This window comes from Musca domestica, unplaced genomic scaffold (genome assembly GCF_030504385.1).
Source record: "Musca domestica strain aabys unplaced genomic scaffold, Musca_domestica.polishedcontigs.V.1.1 38, whole genome shotgun sequence".
NCBI classification, from domain to species: Eukaryota; Metazoa; Arthropoda; class Insecta; order Diptera; family Muscidae; genus Musca; species Musca domestica.
This window is the reverse complement of record NW_026712324.1, coordinates 2,990,341-3,007,366: the sequence shown is the minus strand read 5'-3', so window position 1 is coordinate 3,007,366 and position 17,026 is coordinate 2,990,341. Positions and strand designations below refer to the sequence as shown.

The following is a 17,026-nucleotide window of genomic DNA, read 5'->3' as shown; positions in this document are numbered from 1 at the left end:
AAAAAATTTTTAATAACAACATAATTTGGTCTCGTTTTGTTTAGTTTTATTTTAGAAGGATGCTTTGTTAAATTTTAATGCAAAAATCATGTATTACAATTGCTCTGTTCCAATACCTGTAAGAATCTACTAATTTTGCAATTATTTTCGATATCATACAGTGAAAATCGGTTATCGTAGTAAAAACTCTTACAGTCTTGCAGTTCTGGAACAGACTAAATAACAACATTCCATTGGCCGATTAATAGATTTTTGATATTGAAAATTAAAAATTGACCATTCGATAAAACCGAAAGCCGACCATTATTTTCAACTCTATATCCTCACTATATGTTGTGAACGTTTTCAGTCGGTTTCATTCAATTATTACAGACACTTAAGGCCGTGGAAGAATAAACGCGCCATCCGTTATTTTATGTAACGAGTCGTTGATAAAACAACCAACCACAAGGAGATGGCTTTATCGTTGTCGCTCTATCGACGACGTGTGAGACGAAATAACGGAGGACGGTTTCATTGTGTTTTGGTCTTAACTGCTTCGCTTTCCAATATCAAAGCCGAATATTTTTAATAGCTAAATTTACCAAAGAAAATCTGGGCTTCAAAAGAATTGTAAAATATTTTTTTTTTTAAGGAAAATATTACCGACATTTGTTGGAAGGTAATTTTGAATAACAGTTTTTAGGATTTCAATATTTTTGATTTAATGTTTTTTGTTATAAAATATTGAAAAAAAAGCATAACAAATTTTGAACTACATAGTGAATTTTGAATATAATTTTTAAACATTTTTAATTTTATATTTTTTATGGAAGCTACAGATCTTGGTTTAAATGGAGTTTTGAAATTTTTTTTTTAAATTTTTAATTTTAATATTTTGTTAGAAAAATATTGAAAACATCATAACAGAATTTAAACGGAGAACGCTTTAATTGTGTTTTGGTCTTAACTTTTTCTTTTTCCCAATTGCCAAGCTGAATATTTTTTAAAAGATCTGAGCCTGAAAGTTATTTTGAATATTACTTTTAAAAAATTGAAATTTATTTTTTAAGGAAACTATTACAGATCTTTGTTCGAAGAGACTTTTTAGGATTGATTTTTTTTGTAGAAAAATATTGAATAAAATTAATGAATTTAAACTACATAGTGAAGTTTGAATATTATTTTTAAAATTTAAAAATTTTTTTATGGAAAATATTACAGACATTTGTTAGAAAGAAATTTTGAATACCATTTTTTAGGATTTCAAAATTTTTGATTTTATATTTTTTTTATGAAAAAATATGACAGGTCTTAGTTGGAAGGGAATTTTGAATTTTTAGAATTTAAAAGTTTTTGATGTTATTTTTTGTTAGAAAAATATCGAAAAAAGCATTAAAGAATTTGATCTATATTGTAAATTTTGAGTATAATTTTTAAAAATTTTAAATTTTAATTTTTTATGGAAAATTTTACAGATCTTTGTTGGAAGGGAATTTTGAGTAGTATTTTTAATGAGTTTAAAATTTAAAATTTTGTTTTTTATGGACAATATTGGAATGGTATTTTGATTGGTATTTTTTTATTTTATTTGTTTTTTTTATAAAAATATTGAGAAAAATTATATGAAAGTATAGGTTTGGGCAAATTAAATATTCCAAATGAATTATATCTTCTCATATTTATCTACGGAATTTTCGTTTATATATTTTTTCTCTATTGTTTTAATTTCCTTGTCAATCTTCTGCTATTTTCAATTTTTTTTCGAAAAATTTGAACTATATAGTGCCTTTTGTTTAAATATGCTATACTTATTCCGACTTATAATGCTATAGAGGTGTATATATAGATTTTTAAACTTAAACATTTTTCTTTTTTGCAATTTTGGGATTTTTTGCGAAAACTTGGTTTTCTTTGATCTCATTTACCTTGTCTTGTTGTTTTTTAATTTTTCTAGGGAATTTTGAAAATATATGTGTTTTTTATGTTTTTGTGTTTATCTTAAGAAATTCCCTAAAATATTAAAGTCCCTTTGCCATACTTTATCCGATCTAATCTCTAAAGTGTGTGTTAAGGGAGGGGGAGTGTTTTGGGGTTTTTGTTTCTTATTTTTTTTTTTCAAACGAGGCACTGCATCACGTAATAGCGTTGTTTGTAACAACTTAACTCTACATTAGTCATGGTGATATATTTTAATTAAATTATTAGAATTTTGTGGGGGTAAATTGAAAAAGAAAAAAATTAAATAATTTTTTAAACTTAAAATTTAGGCCCATTGCTGGGTACCATAGGGACAGCATACCGTATAACTGGGTACCCTTGAGTACAGGCCAGACATACCCTTCATATAGACATAATGGATTGGTGGCCTCAGTATACTTTGTTGTTTCTTTTCGGGTTTCTTGTTCGAAGATTGGTTGCGGGAATTGGAATTCGAGGAGGCGGAGGAAGATGATGTGGAGGATGATGATTTACTGGATGCATTTGTGGAACAGCCACTGGTTTGGGACTTACGACACTTGGTATCCCAAACCCTTCTCAGTGGCGTACTAGAACAGGACAAGGAACGCGTTGTAACACCCGATACCGTGGAGAAATGTTGCAGCATACTTTTCACTGAGGATGTAATGGACAAGCGGCTCAAATGCAAACCCTTCGATGAGGATGTGGTCAGCGAACAGGAAGGTGTGTTTGACACAGATGCGGGTGAGGATTTAGATTTTTGTGTAATTTTACCATTGACATTTAGGCAATTTTTATTGTTTTCCGTTTGGGGCCTGTCTTCGTGTTCCTCTACTTCCTCCTCTTCGTTATTTTCATCACTGCTCGAGTTGCCGCTATCCGCCTCACTGTAGTCGGCAATGTCATCATGACAATCCAAGGAACTGCTGGCCCTATAAATTGTGGTGGCAATATAGATATGTGGCTGATTGACGGTACAATTTTCCATATCTAATTCTTGGTCGGCCGATAGGCGTGAACAGCCCGAGGCCGATGAGGTGCGGGAATTCATTTCTTCGCTGCTCAAATCCAAACTGGAGGTCCCGGCATTGCCATTGTTCAAACTATCCAAACGAGAGTTGCGTTCATAGCTCAGCGAAAAGGAATCCGTTGAAGAGCTACGCAAATCCTCTTGGCTGTTGTAGACAATGGTATGGCCATTATGGCTCAAGGTATGGTGATGATGATGATGCGGATGGTTATGCTGGCTGTGGCTGAAGTGGCGTCCCAAATGTTTGCCCAAACAGAGCAAAAACGATTTGGATCGTAATCCTGATGGCTTTGCTGAATCGCCAGAACGTTGATTTTTCAGCGTTGATTTGATATCCGTGGTCGAAGAGGCTGCCGAACAGCCAGAACTACTGGAGTTGCTGACCTTGGCATTTTTGTGATGTGGTGATAGAGTATCCATTTTGAGATATTTGTAATCCAGAATTTTGTATCTTGTTGGGGAGTTACACAACAACAACAAAAACACACAATGTTTTGATTTCGAAATTTGTGTTCAGTTTTTTTATAATTCCAAAAATTTTTGGAATTTTTCTGAGAGTTTTTTTAAGATTTTTTAATTTAAATATTTTTGCAAAATATTTTGATTTTTTAAGTTTTTATTTCCAATTTTTTAAAAATTTGAAATTTTCAATATTCTGAATATTTTGAATTCTTTTTGAGATGTCCTTTTTCAAATTTGTTTGTTTTCACTTTTTTGGAATTTCGAATTTTTTTTTGGAAAATAGTTTCTGATTTTTTCTCCAATTTTTTCACTTTTCGGAAATTTTTATAAAATTTTCAAAATTTTTTCCTTGAGTGTCTCTTATTGTTTTGCGGTTGAACTTATTTTTTCTTTGGCTGTAGGTCTTGCTTCAGTTTTCAAACTTGTATTTTCTAGTTATCGGTATTTCAATAAATTGTGATTTTTAATCCGTTTGATAACCGTTTGCTATGCAGTTTTGAATAAAACTAACATTTCACTGTTATCCTGATGTCCTTTTATAGTCTTCGACGCCATGGTCGTTGGGTCGTGTTAACCTTCGGCTTTGGCCAAAGCTTTTCATTTGGCACATTTTACTCCTGACGCAAACGCATTTGAGGCCAGCACCACAAAAAAGCTTTAAAAGTCTCTCTCTCTCGCACCGTTTCTCTCTCCCTCTCCCCGTTTGCGGTGTTTCAAGGAGAGCCCGCATATAGCCTGTTAATGTGTGCAATGTTTGCATTCAGTGAATGTAGTGTGTCCTTAAAGGCAACAACGTGATTTTTGGCATTCAAAGGATATTGATGTTTTGTTTGTTGTTGTTGCCGATGTTTTTGCATTCAAGCGTCCTTAGTATTTGAAACTGACGACTTCGCTGAACTATTTTAATTCGGTTCACACCTTTTCCACACCGAACGCTCCTCTTTCTGCCAGGATACCATGGCCATAGGAGCAAAACCATTGACACATAACATGTGTTTTATGCTCGGCATGCTTGACTTGTGTTCCGGCAAACACCTGTTGTGGCGGCCAACCAACATTTTGTCGTCATCATTGGCGTGTTTGTGGTTCTTCCTCCTCCTGCTGTTGTTGGCCGAGTTCGATTTCCGCATCCGTGTAGTTAATTAACACGTTTAATTTTACACTTCCGTTTTGCCACCATTCTCCGTGGCTGTTATTTTTACACAAAGGGAAAAAATCAGAGAGCAATGCCAGGTGGAGGGGGAAATCACGCCGAATAGCAAGGAAGTCAAACAACGTTGATGTTTTATATTTCAACGTGACTTATTAAATTAATTTGCTGGATATTTACAATGTTCGGCATCATCGGCATCATTAACGGCGTGGTTGGCTCATAAAAGAAATAAGGAAAGGAAAATGTGACCATTGCTTCTGAGAAAACCCAGGTAGGCCATGGTATTGCGACAGGCAGCATCACAAATCAAAAGTTGTAAACTCAGTACCCCCCTCCCTCAGCCTTCCCTCAATAATTTTCTTTAGAATCCTACATAACTCTTTGGCAAAACGAGCACTGCCGCCGCTGATGATGAAACATCGCAACCCCCATCACGAGCCGTTGCACATATCCATCCATCCGACCCCAAACGGTGCAAGTCACATTGTCAGACGTGTCATAAACTCCCATTGTTGTAAAGCGGGTGCCAGCCACGTTTGTTCCTTTTCCTTGTAATTTTCAGTTGGAAAATTTGAGTAAATAGGAAAGGATGGAAAACCTGCATCAGAGAACTTAAAAACAGAAGAGTTAAAATCCAATTCAAATCCCTGATGATGACTATCGAAGATAGTCGAAATATCGGACAAATAAATTAATATATATATATATAAAAAAAAAAAAAAAAAAACAAATTCGTCTGTTTTTTTAAATTCTGACCTCGAGCCAAACGAAAAACCAGAAGAAAGTATTTTAAGATTTATAAACTTTGATTCTTTAAAAATATTTTATAAGGATTTTTAAGAGTTTTTTCAAAGTGCCATCTGCCCCATAAATGCGAATTTCTAAAACATATTTTTCAAGGGTCATCTGAGCTATATAATTAGATTTAAAAAAAAAATATTGTTCACCATCGGAACTTTATTAATAACACTTCATTAGCATAATTCAATATATTTTGTAAGGATTTTTAAATTGCATTTTTTAAAATGATTTTTGCGGATCTCACGAACTAAAAACTTGTTTTTTTTAAGAATATTTTTTAAGGATCATTTGTCCCATAACCATGTAGTTTTAAAATTAAATTTTCCAAGCATCAATCATCGAACGTGGAGTTTTTACGAATATGTTTTCAGTGATCGACCCACATGGGTCATCTGACCTAGAAGCATGGATTTGTTTTTGATTATTATCTCTAAGACTTGCGCTCTTTAAGAAAAAAATGTCAATGGCATCAATTGTGGATTTTATAAGAATATTTTTCGTGAATCTTTCAGATCAATAATCACCAATTTTTTAGGAAATATTTTTCAAGAAAAAAACCTTACTCATGACTATAGTCGAGCGAGGCCGACTATGCGATAAACTACAATACTACAATATGGTAGAAGCCCCTTTATGTCCAAATCGTTTTTGGAAGATCTCGTTTTTGTAATGGTTTCATAGAGCCTGGGCAGGACTGTTACCCTTAGCTTTTTGGCCGGGGGCATTTGCTCTATTTTTACACTTGCTGTCCTGCTGACCTGAGATCGACTGCCAAACTGCAACTGCTGTCATTGGCTCGTGAGCTAAAAATATCGCAATATTCCATTTGGCAAATATTGAAAAATGAGCTCGGGGTAAAGCCATTGAAATTCCAAAAACTGCAAGAACTTACACCGCAACACAAAGAAAATAGGTACTAAGAAGCTAAAGAGTTCTTCGCTTGGCCGAAAGTGGTGAACTGCCAAAGGAGACCAATTCGAACAAATCTAAACTTATTCTAAAATTTGATGCTATTTCCGACATTTTTGCTTTTATTCAATAAAATGAATGAAAAAAATGTAAAAATTATGGCATTTGACTTTGTTGCAGTTTTCTTTATCTCACCCTGTAGATTCGCAAGTTATGAAAAATATAAATATTGGAAATTGTAACTCTTTGTGGGTGGGGAGGCAGAAGGATTTGGAAGATCCTATCATCTTTGATTATTGAAATTGTTGTCCTTTTGTGTATGGTGGAGGGGGGGGGGAGTGTGGCACCAAGAGGAGTGGACCGATACATTCCATCTGCACAGCTTGTGTTAGTAGAAATAATTGGATATGTGAAATATGAAGAGCACCGGATGCTTATTTTGAATTTTATAATCGATGTGATTATTAAAAATGTTGACCCTTTTGTGGGGGAGGTACCAGAACGAATGCTCCGATCTCTAAAATTTTTTTTACAGATCTTGTGTTGGTGGAAATATTGAAATGTGCCAAGTCTTAATGGAATCGAATGTTAATTTCGTGTCTTATGAACTGCATAAATATTCAAAATGTTGACCCTTTGTGGGGGAGGTACTAAAAGGTGTGGACCGATATATTCCATGTGCACACCAGACATTGGGTTAATAAAAATATTGTGATGTGTGTAATTTGAAGACAATCGGGCCCTTATATCAGTTATAATTATTCAAAATTTTGGCCCTTTGTGGCGGAGGTACTTAATGGAGTGACCGATATTGTCCATCGCACCGGACCAAGCACTTATGCAAAAAATTTAGTATTTGCAAAGTTAGAGCAAAATCGGATTATCCTTTCTCTTTCTGTGCAGTAAATTACTTTATTTGAAAATTCTGATATTTTATGTAAGTGGTACCAGAAAGAGTGGACCGATATTGACCATCGCCGAACTCGATCTGAGTTTAACAATAATATTACGATGTACCAACTTTGGATCAAATCGAATACTCCCTTCGACAATTATCGTGCGCACCTGCCAGCCAGATAGACAGACAGATGGACGGACGGGTATGCTAGATCGACTCCAAATGTCCTGGAACAGATTTGGTCCAAAGAGACCTAGGGTCTAAATCCGTTATTTAGATGAGACAGGTTTTTGGCCGTATGCAATTATATATACCCTTACTAGCCATATGGCTGAGGGTGTGAAAAGGAACATTTATTAAAAACTTCTCCCAGAAAAAAATTCGATTTTTTGGAATATTTTCAAAGGTCCTCCTAGCCAAAAATAATGCATAAGAATATTTTTACAAAGTCATTTAAAGTCAGTCAAAATTAAATTTTCAAAAGATTATTTTTAGGAGTTTTTAGCTAATATCTCAAAGATTTTTTGCCCACTTTTTAGGAATACTTTTTTAAGAACCCTTGGAAAATAGGTTAAGTCCTAGTGGAATTTTGTAAGAACAAAGTTTTCAAGGACTTTAAATTCCATTTTTTTCATCTAAAAATTGTGGTTTTTGTAGGAACAGCTTTTAAGGACTTAAAGTTAAATATTGGAGATTTAATAAGAACATGAATATTTCAAGACTTAAGGTTTTTGAAAAATGTTTTGGTCAAGAGATCGTGGATACATTAAAGCCATATTTAAGGTTTCAGAAAGGTTAGTAATCAAATATGTCATGTAAAAGTTTCACTGTTGTATTTGGACATATTTTTCAATATTTTCTTTTATGCCTTTGTAAAAAAAGAAAAAAATAGTATTTTCTTAAATGAAGTTCCTTGCCAAAATACTATATCCATATCATATTACTGCTGTTTGTTATACTCATGTCTATGGATATCTCTCTCCACCACATAGAATGCCATCTAACATTTGAGCCAAGTTCAGTCGAAATTTTTAGATTTTACCGAATGCAGCTTAACCGGTAATTTCCAAGGATAATATAATTATAACTTTCAAACTCTTTTAATTAAAAATTATTTTTTTTGTAACAAAATTTACAAATTTCAATATTCTTAGAAATTTAATACGAATATTTCTGAGATTTATAATTATTTACATTTCCTAAAGGAAAATACTAAGAATTAACTACACACACACACTCATTGCCTTAAACATTCCACTTCCCATTTAAACGACATAACTGACAGCAGCTTCTGCTGTAAAAGTCACATTTTTCCACAGAGAAAAAAAAGTACAGCATACAATAGACGACGCTTCAAGGAGTAACAAGGCACAACAAAGCCTATCATCAAAATTATAAAATCATTGCACAGGCAGTGTTTTTTTTTTGTTTTTGTTCGAGAGACACGAAAAAAAGTTATTTTCTATTCTTCCTCTTCTTTTGCAATCATTATGTCAAGTGCGATTGAAACTGAATTGGTTGAATAATTTCAAAATAATGAGAGAAGGAGGGAGGGGATGGGGTAGTGAGTGGTTATATGATATACTACTACTCTACACCAGTATCCAACTAGGATGTTCGGAATACATAAGGGTGTGCCGCTTTGAAAAGAAAAACAAGTTAAAAAGCAGTAAGTTCGGCTGGGCCGAACTTTGAATACCCTCCACCATTTGGAACGAATTTGGAAATTTTCAAAAAGTAATATCCTTAAAAAATTCTTTTAAAATTTTAAAAATACCAAATATAGCCGTTATATTGGGGTCTATACGACGTAGGCATTGTTTGTCATGAGCCATTACCATATTTAATTTCGAAACTTGAAATAAACGGTGAATAATGTAGCTAAAATCGTCAAAATAACGTATATAGGGAGGTACCGTTATATCGGAGCTGTGCGAAGACCTGCACCTGCATAGACAATTTTCTGTCACAGGCTGTAGCATCCATTACGAACTTCAAATACAACATCTCAAACCATTTCCGTGAGTATTGCACCTAAAATCGTCAAAATACCGAATATAGGGAGGTACTGATATATGAGGCCTACACGAAGACCTGGACTTGCATTGACAATTTTCTGTCACAGACTGTAGCTCCCATAATGAAAAATAAATACCTAATTTGAAACAATTCTTGTGAATAATGACGCTAAAATCATCAAAATACCGAATATTGGGAGGTACCGTTATATGGGGGCTATAGGAAGACGTGGACCTGCACAGACAATTTTCTGTCATAGACTGTCGAATCTATTACGAACTTCAAATACCAAATTTGAAACAATTCCAGTGAATAATGTCGCTAAAACCATCAAAATACCGAGTATCGGGAGGTACCGTTATATGGGGGCTATACGAAGACGCGGACTTGCACAGACAATTTTCTGTGTTAGGGTGTTGCATCCCTTTCGAACTTCAAATGCCAGATTTGAAACAATTCCGGTGAACAATGTCGCTAAAATCATCAAAATACCGAATATCGGGAGGTACTTATATATGGGGGCTATACGATGACGTGGACTTGCACAAAAAATTATCTGTCTCAGGCTGTAGTATCCATTTCGAACTTCAAATGCCAGATTTGAAACAATTCCGGTGAACAATGTCGCTAAAATCATCAAAATACCGAATATCGGGAAGTACCGTTATATGGGGGCTATATGAAAACGTAGACCTACATAGCCCATTTACGAACTTAACCTGCCTACTGGCAAAATAAATTTAGCCTTTTATCTCAATTCGTTGGAAAGATAGCGTGATTACAACAGAAAGACACGCAGACAGACAAACGGACATCGCTAATCGAATACGCTGATCAAGAATATATATACTTTGTTGGGTCTGACATGAGTATTTCGAGGACTTACAAACGGAATGATAAAATTAATATACTCTCCATAGTATGGACATTTTAATATTTCTCTTAAGTTCCTTTAAAAATACTTCAAACGATGGAGTACCAAACGTTGATCCACGTTGGGCGCCATCATGTTTAACACACTTTTTTTGTATATGACTTAATCATGGGGACATTTCCATACTTATTTATTTCTCATAAAAATCATTCATGGTATGAATGGGACGAAAAGTACTGAAAGGTACAAAATGGTAATATACTGTTTATGGAACCGTAATATCTAAAACTTTGAAGATTCGTATGGTGATCCTTTTCGAGTGGTAACATAAGGTAAAAAATGGTACTAAAATATGAAAAAATTGTACGATATGTATAATACCAAAATCTATTGAAATCTGCATGAATTTCACTTGTCATGTAGAGGTGGACGATATAGCAGGTCTTTGGGGCCATGGTACATTTAGGCTTCTAAAAGTACCAGAAAGTACAGATTAGTACAGCAGGAGCTTGAATTTGAACTTTTTGTGCAAAGATCCTTCTTGGAACGTTGGGTTGGGTTGGGTTTAATGGTATGAAAAATAATAATGGTACAATATTGTTAGTGAATAATTGCAAAGATTGACTGCTGACCTAGTTTTGATCAATATGAAGAGACTCTAATATATGCGTAAATGCATTATCTAACACAACTTTTTTCTCACACACACTCGTTTGAATATGTGTGTCAATGTGTTCGTGGAAAAGTGTGCAAAAATATATTGATTCACGTGTGTTATACCGATCAACCCTTATCACAGGCCGTATGGGTAACATAGTGAGTCACCGACATATATTTGCATATTAATTTGTGCAGCATTAACGAAGTATCGATTCACGCTTTTGCGGAATGTGACAGAAGTGAAAATAATGCAAAAAATTTGAATTTGCATTTAAAATAATAATGACATTTTTTTTAATTTCCTTGGAAAATGTGGTAGCAATGTAATGTTACGGAAAATTAGAAATAATTTGAAAATTGAAATCGTTACATTTTTCAAAGATTCAAAATTGGTCTACTTCCAGTTTTTGTCATCAACAATTTTCAAAAAATAGATTTTTCGTTTTCAAAGATTAGATCCTGAAAAAAACATTGAAAGAAACATGAAATTCATGTTTGTAACTCTATTAGTCCTTTTAAGAAAAAAAAAATATTTAACAAATGACGTTTGAGGTCAGTTTGTCCTTGAAAAAAATCCACGTTTGCGCCATTTAAAGCTCCATTAGTCCTTCATAAACATTTGTAGCTCAGTCAATCCTTTAAGAATATATTTATAAAATTCACGATTAAAGCTCCATTAGTCCTTGAAGAAATATTTCTAAAACTCACATTAAAGCTCCATTAGTCCTTAAAAAAAATTCAAAAAATCACGTTTAGAGCTACATTAGTTCGCAAGAAATATTTTTAAAAAATCCACGTTTATGCCTTTAAACAATATTTTTTAAAAATCCATGTTTATGGCTTAGATTGCCTTTCCAAAAATGCTTTCAAAAATTATTTTTGAGAAAATATTAAAAAAAAAAAAATCTACATTTAGGGCTTCATTAGTTCTTTCAGTTTTTGTTCATAACATTTAAAAAAAATTAAGTTTATAGAACAGTTTATCCTTCAAAATCTATTTTTGAAAAATTCAAGTTTATGGCTTAATGTGTCATTCAAAAAATATTTTTATAATATTCACGTTTGGACAAACTTTATCGTTTGTCGTTAATCCTTAAAAAATGTTTTTTTTTTTTATAAAATTCACGTTTGTGGCTTAGTTTGTCCTTGAAATGAATATTTTTAATCAATCGATTCAGTTTGTCAATGAAAAATTATTTAAAACAAACCAAGTTTGATCCTTGAAAAATATTTAAAAAAAATCTATGTTTAATCCTCGAAAAATGATTTAAAACAATTCACGTTTGATCCTTTATTTATAAAAATCCTTGAAAAAATATTTTAAAAAATCTTACTTTGATCATTGAAAGAAATATTTAAAAAATTAAAGGTTTGATAATGAAAATATTTAAAAAAATCCACGATATATCCTTTGAAAAATATTTATAAAAATCTACGTTTGATCCTTGAGAAAATATTCAAATATTCCACCTTTGATCCTTAAATAAATATTTAAAAAAATCCCCTTTTGATCCTTGAAATAATATTGAAAGAGATCCACGATTTATCTTGGAAGAAATATTTTAAATAAATCCACGTTTGATCCTTAAAAAAATATTTTACAAAAATTCACGTTTGATCCTTGAAAAAATATTTAAAGAAAATCCGCATTTCTTGAAAAAACATTTAAAGAAAATCCTCTTTTGATCCTTGAAAAAAATATTTAAAAAATCCATGTTTGATCCTTGAAAAATATTTTAAAAAAATCAATGTTTGATCCTTGGAAATTCAAGTTTGATCCATGATAAAAATTTAAAGAAAATCTAAGTTTGATCCTTGAAAGAAATATTTAAAAAATTCAATCAATTCCCTAAATCAATTCCATAAATTTGATCCTTGAAAATAAATTTTTAAAAACATTTTTTTTTTGATTCTTAAAAAAATATTAAAAAACCATATTTGGTCCTTGAAATAATATATAATAAAATCCATGTTTGATCCTTAAGAAAATATTTAAAAAACATTTACGTTTGATCCCTCAAAAATATTAAAAGAAATAAGTTTGATACTTGAATAATATATTTAAAAAATTTACATTTGATCCTTAAAAAATATATCCAAAAAATCCACTTTTGGTCCTTAAAAAAATACTTAAAAAATCAATTTTAAATTCTTTGAAAAAAAATATTTACAAAAAATCCACTTTTGGTCCTTGAAAAACTATTTGAAAAAAATATTAAAAAATCCTTGCTTGAAACTCCTTAGTCCGTAAATAAGTATTGCAAAAAATTCTCCATTTTTTATTTGTTTTTTCACATTCCCACCAAAAAATCGAATACACCTCTTCACAAAGAAGTGAAATACCGTTGAAATTGAAAACATGATTTAAAATGTGTTAGAAATAGGGTGACATAAAATGACACGTTAGACAAACGTTGGTGAATAGCAGCGGGACACTATCGACTCCCACGACTATCACACGAGACTACCGACAGATAAAAGATTTATTTCAATTCAAATCAAATAGACCTCCGCACAGGTTACATGAAGATGTGTGAACCTTCTGCACCTTTTGTATTTATAGATATATTTTTAGTGAAAAATTCCAATAACAGAAATGTGCAGAGCCAGTCGTTATTCAGGGTTTTAGATTTTCGTTTTGCAAATATAAGCATCAGGTTATTTTAAACGTGTTCAACAAAAAGAAGGCTATTATAAAATCTAGAATGGATGGATGAATGAATTGATGCATAAACAAATTGTCCTCCTCCTTATTTCTAGGAAGAATTTTGTAGGGAGTATCTCTGTTAGGTTTTTGTTTTTCTTTAACGAAAACAGGATTTGCCGTATGAGTTTGTTTGTAGGCCGTTGTTTTTGTTGCCATTGACCCTGTGCAATGGATGCACAAAGGAATTCTAAATTCAGTTTTGCAAACCAGTTTTGCTTTTGTAAAAAAAAACTGGTTACACACAACGTAATGTAATTATCGAAGTAACTTAAAATATGTGATTTAACCTATCCCTAGGAAACAAGTTTTTGTTAATTTGTTTACAGTGATGACAAGGGATAAAGAGGACGGTAACAAAACGAAATTGTCACATTGAAACAAACAAATATAATTTGACAATATAACCGTTAGCGCTCGATCTTCTTGGTGAGCCTTATTACACTCAGAAAAGACTCTGTAAATTATGAAAATAGAACTATAAAAGGAAGAAATAGAGGTAAAAAATAACCTGTATAATAAATAAACAAGTGAGCAAACGCTATAATCGTGCGGGGTCGACCATGTGATACTCTACAGCGCTATAATATGTTGATAGCCTCCTTAGGTCCAAATCCATTTTTTTTTAGATTTCTTTGGCATATAGCCCTGCACACATATATTTGGCCGTTTTTGTAGGCTCTATGTCATGCTGATAGGTATTCAAAACAATTTCACACAAAAGTTGTGGTACATTTGAGTCGCAAAAAAATATACTCCAATGCTCATCCAAATGACTTCTGACGTTCGTGTCGATTGGGTTTTAAATGTGACCTGTAGGGCCGATTTTTTTTTATTTGTTTAATCTTCACATCCTTAAACATGTTGGGTCCTAAAACTTCACCCATGCTAACTTTCTTTAAAATTTTGTGCGAATATAAAATACCCCCAATACATAGTGTGGCAAGGTGAAAATATGTTGTAAAATGTACAACTCAATTCAATTCAATTAAAAACAAGTAGAAAAAGCTGTAAGTTCGGCCGGGCCAATCTTTGAATATCCTCCACAATTTGGAACGATTTTGGCAATTTTCAAAAAATAAAATTCGTTAAAAATTCTGCTAAAATCTTAAAAATATCAAATGTTGCCGTTATTTTAGGGTCTAAACCACGAAGTGGAGCTGTATAGGAGACTTCTGTCATATACCATTACAATATTCAAATGCGAAACTTGAATAAAAAAATTCGGTGAATAATGTAGCTAAAATCATCAATATAGGGAGGTACGAATATATGGGACCTATAGCAAAATGTGGACCTGCACAGACAATTTTCTGTCATAGGCTATAGTATTCATTACGAACTTCAAATACCAAATTTGAAACAATTCCGGGAAATAATGTCGCTGAATACATCTAAATGCCGTATATCGGAATGTACGGTATTACGAACATCAAATAAAAAATTTGAAAGGATTCCGGTGTATGATGTCGCTAAAATAATCAAAAAACGGAATATTCGGAGGTACCGTTGTATGGGGGACTATACGAAGACGTGGACCTGCACAGATAATCTCCTGTCACAGGCTGTAGTATTCATTACGAACTTCAACTACTAAATTTGAAACAATTCCGGTGAATAATGTCGCTAAAACCATCAAAATACCGAATATCGGGAGGTACTGTTATATGGGGGCTATACGAAGACATGGACGTGTACAGACAATTTTCTGTCTTCGGCAGTAGTATTCATTACGAACTTCAAATACTAAATTTGAAACAATTCCGATGAATAATACCGTTATTTTGGGGCTACATCAAGACGTGGACCTACACACATAATTTTCTGTCTTAAGCTGTAGTATCCATTACGAACTTAAAACACCAAATTTGAAACAATTCCGGCAAATAATGTCGCTTAAATCAGCAAAATACCGAAAAAAGGGAGGTACCAGTTTATGGGGTCTATACCAAAATGTGAACCTACATCACCCATTTTCAATAACAAATGTCCGGCAGACATAACACACATTTGAGTAAAATTTTATCAACCTACTTCATTTCGTTCGTTCGTTCGCTAGAGTGATTTCCACAGACGGACAGACGGATAGACGGACGTACATCGCCAAATAGACATAGAATTTGAAGCTGATCAAGAATATATATACTTTGTGGGGTCTAAAATGTATATTTCGAGGTGTTACAAAAGGAATGACAAACTTAATATATCCTCCATACTCTGGTGGAGGGTATAAAAACCAGTAAGGAAAAGTCAAAAGTCGGACGGGGCCTATATCCAAATCTGAACTAATCTTGCTAAAATTTGGCGGAGGTTTTTTTCCGAGCTCTATAAGATATCTGGTATCAAATATCATTGCTGTCGAATGCGTATTACGAATGTGAGGGACTTAAAACCCCAAATCGGATGAAACATATATATGGGAGCTATAGCTATATCTGAACGGATTTTCACCACATTCGATGTACTTGCTTCGATACTGAATTCGGTCGGATGTGCCAAAATTCAGGTTTTTTGGACTAATATTGGTCAATTGGTGCACAATTAATCCGAAATCGGTTGAAGATATATAGAGGAGCTATATCCAAATCTAAACCGATCTCGAAAAAATCTGGTATATGTATTTCTGGGCTGTATCTGATATCTGCTACCAAATATCATTGTTGTCGAATGTATTTTATCATTGTGAGGGACTTAAACACCAAATCGGTGAAACATATATATAGGAGCTATAGCTATATCTGAACCGATTTTCACAAAATTGAATAAAAATTCCTTCTAGAGTGAATTTGATCGAATGTTCCAAAATTCAGGTCATTTGGACTGTTATTGGCTGTTTGGTGTACAATTAACCTGAAATCGGTTAAATATATATAGGGGAGTTATATCCTATATTATATATTTAATTTAATTGCTTCTAGACTGAATTCGGTCGGATGTGCCAAAATTCAGGTCATTTGGATTGATATTGTCTATTTGGTGCACAATTAACCCGAAATCGGTTGAAAATATATGGGAGCAATTCCTAAATCTGATACGATTATCACCAATTTCAATAGGGTTCGTCCTTGGGCATAAAAAAATATTGTTTCCAGAATTTCATCTCAATCGGATATTGAATGCGACCTACATTTTGTTCACAAGAATACATGGACGGACGGACTGACATGCGTAAATCGTCTCAGAAAGTGATTCTATGAATATTCTCAAAAGTAACTATGGGTCTATCTCGATTCCTTCTCCATGTTGCAAACAAATGCCCAAAGACATAATACCCTTACCACTATGTGGTGTAGAGTATATATATTTCCTTTATACAATTTTTCAAGTCATATTTCTTTTCTTATTAAAAGATTTCATTATACATTTCCATCGAACTAGAACTAGAACTGAGGCCCTGAATAATCCTTGTTGTCAGATTTTTTCTTCTCCCTTATTTTTTGAAATTAAAATAACCACTGTTTCTTGAGCTGGCTGGCTAATTATAGCCTGGGTGCTAAACTAGTTTATGTTCTTGCAGGGAAAACCCACAAAGCAGAATCACAGCATTAGCCAGCAACGTTCTTGTAGCAAATGTG

At 33.0% G+C, this 17,026-nt stretch overlaps 1 protein-coding gene across 1 annotated transcript; it reads right to left on the bottom strand.

Moving 5' to 3' along the window:
- Nucleotides 1-1,657: 1,657 nt before the first annotated feature.
- LOC101894774 (serum factor response D) lies at nt 1,658-3,488 on the bottom strand. The gene has a single exon (XM_005189063.3). It carries the CDS (start codon nt 3,389-3,391, stop codon nt 2,246-2,248), a length of 1,146 nt encoding a protein of 381 aa, XP_005189120.2. The 5' UTR covers nt 3,392-3,488; the 3' UTR covers nt 1,658-2,245.
- Between the last annotated feature and the right edge of the window lie 13,538 nt (nt 3,489-17,026).

What these genes read in the sequence shown, in the direction of transcription:
- LOC101894774 (XM_005189063.3), bottom strand. Translation starts at nt 3,391, where the DNA reads ATGGATACTCTATCACCACATCACAAAAATGCCAAGGTCAGCAACTCC.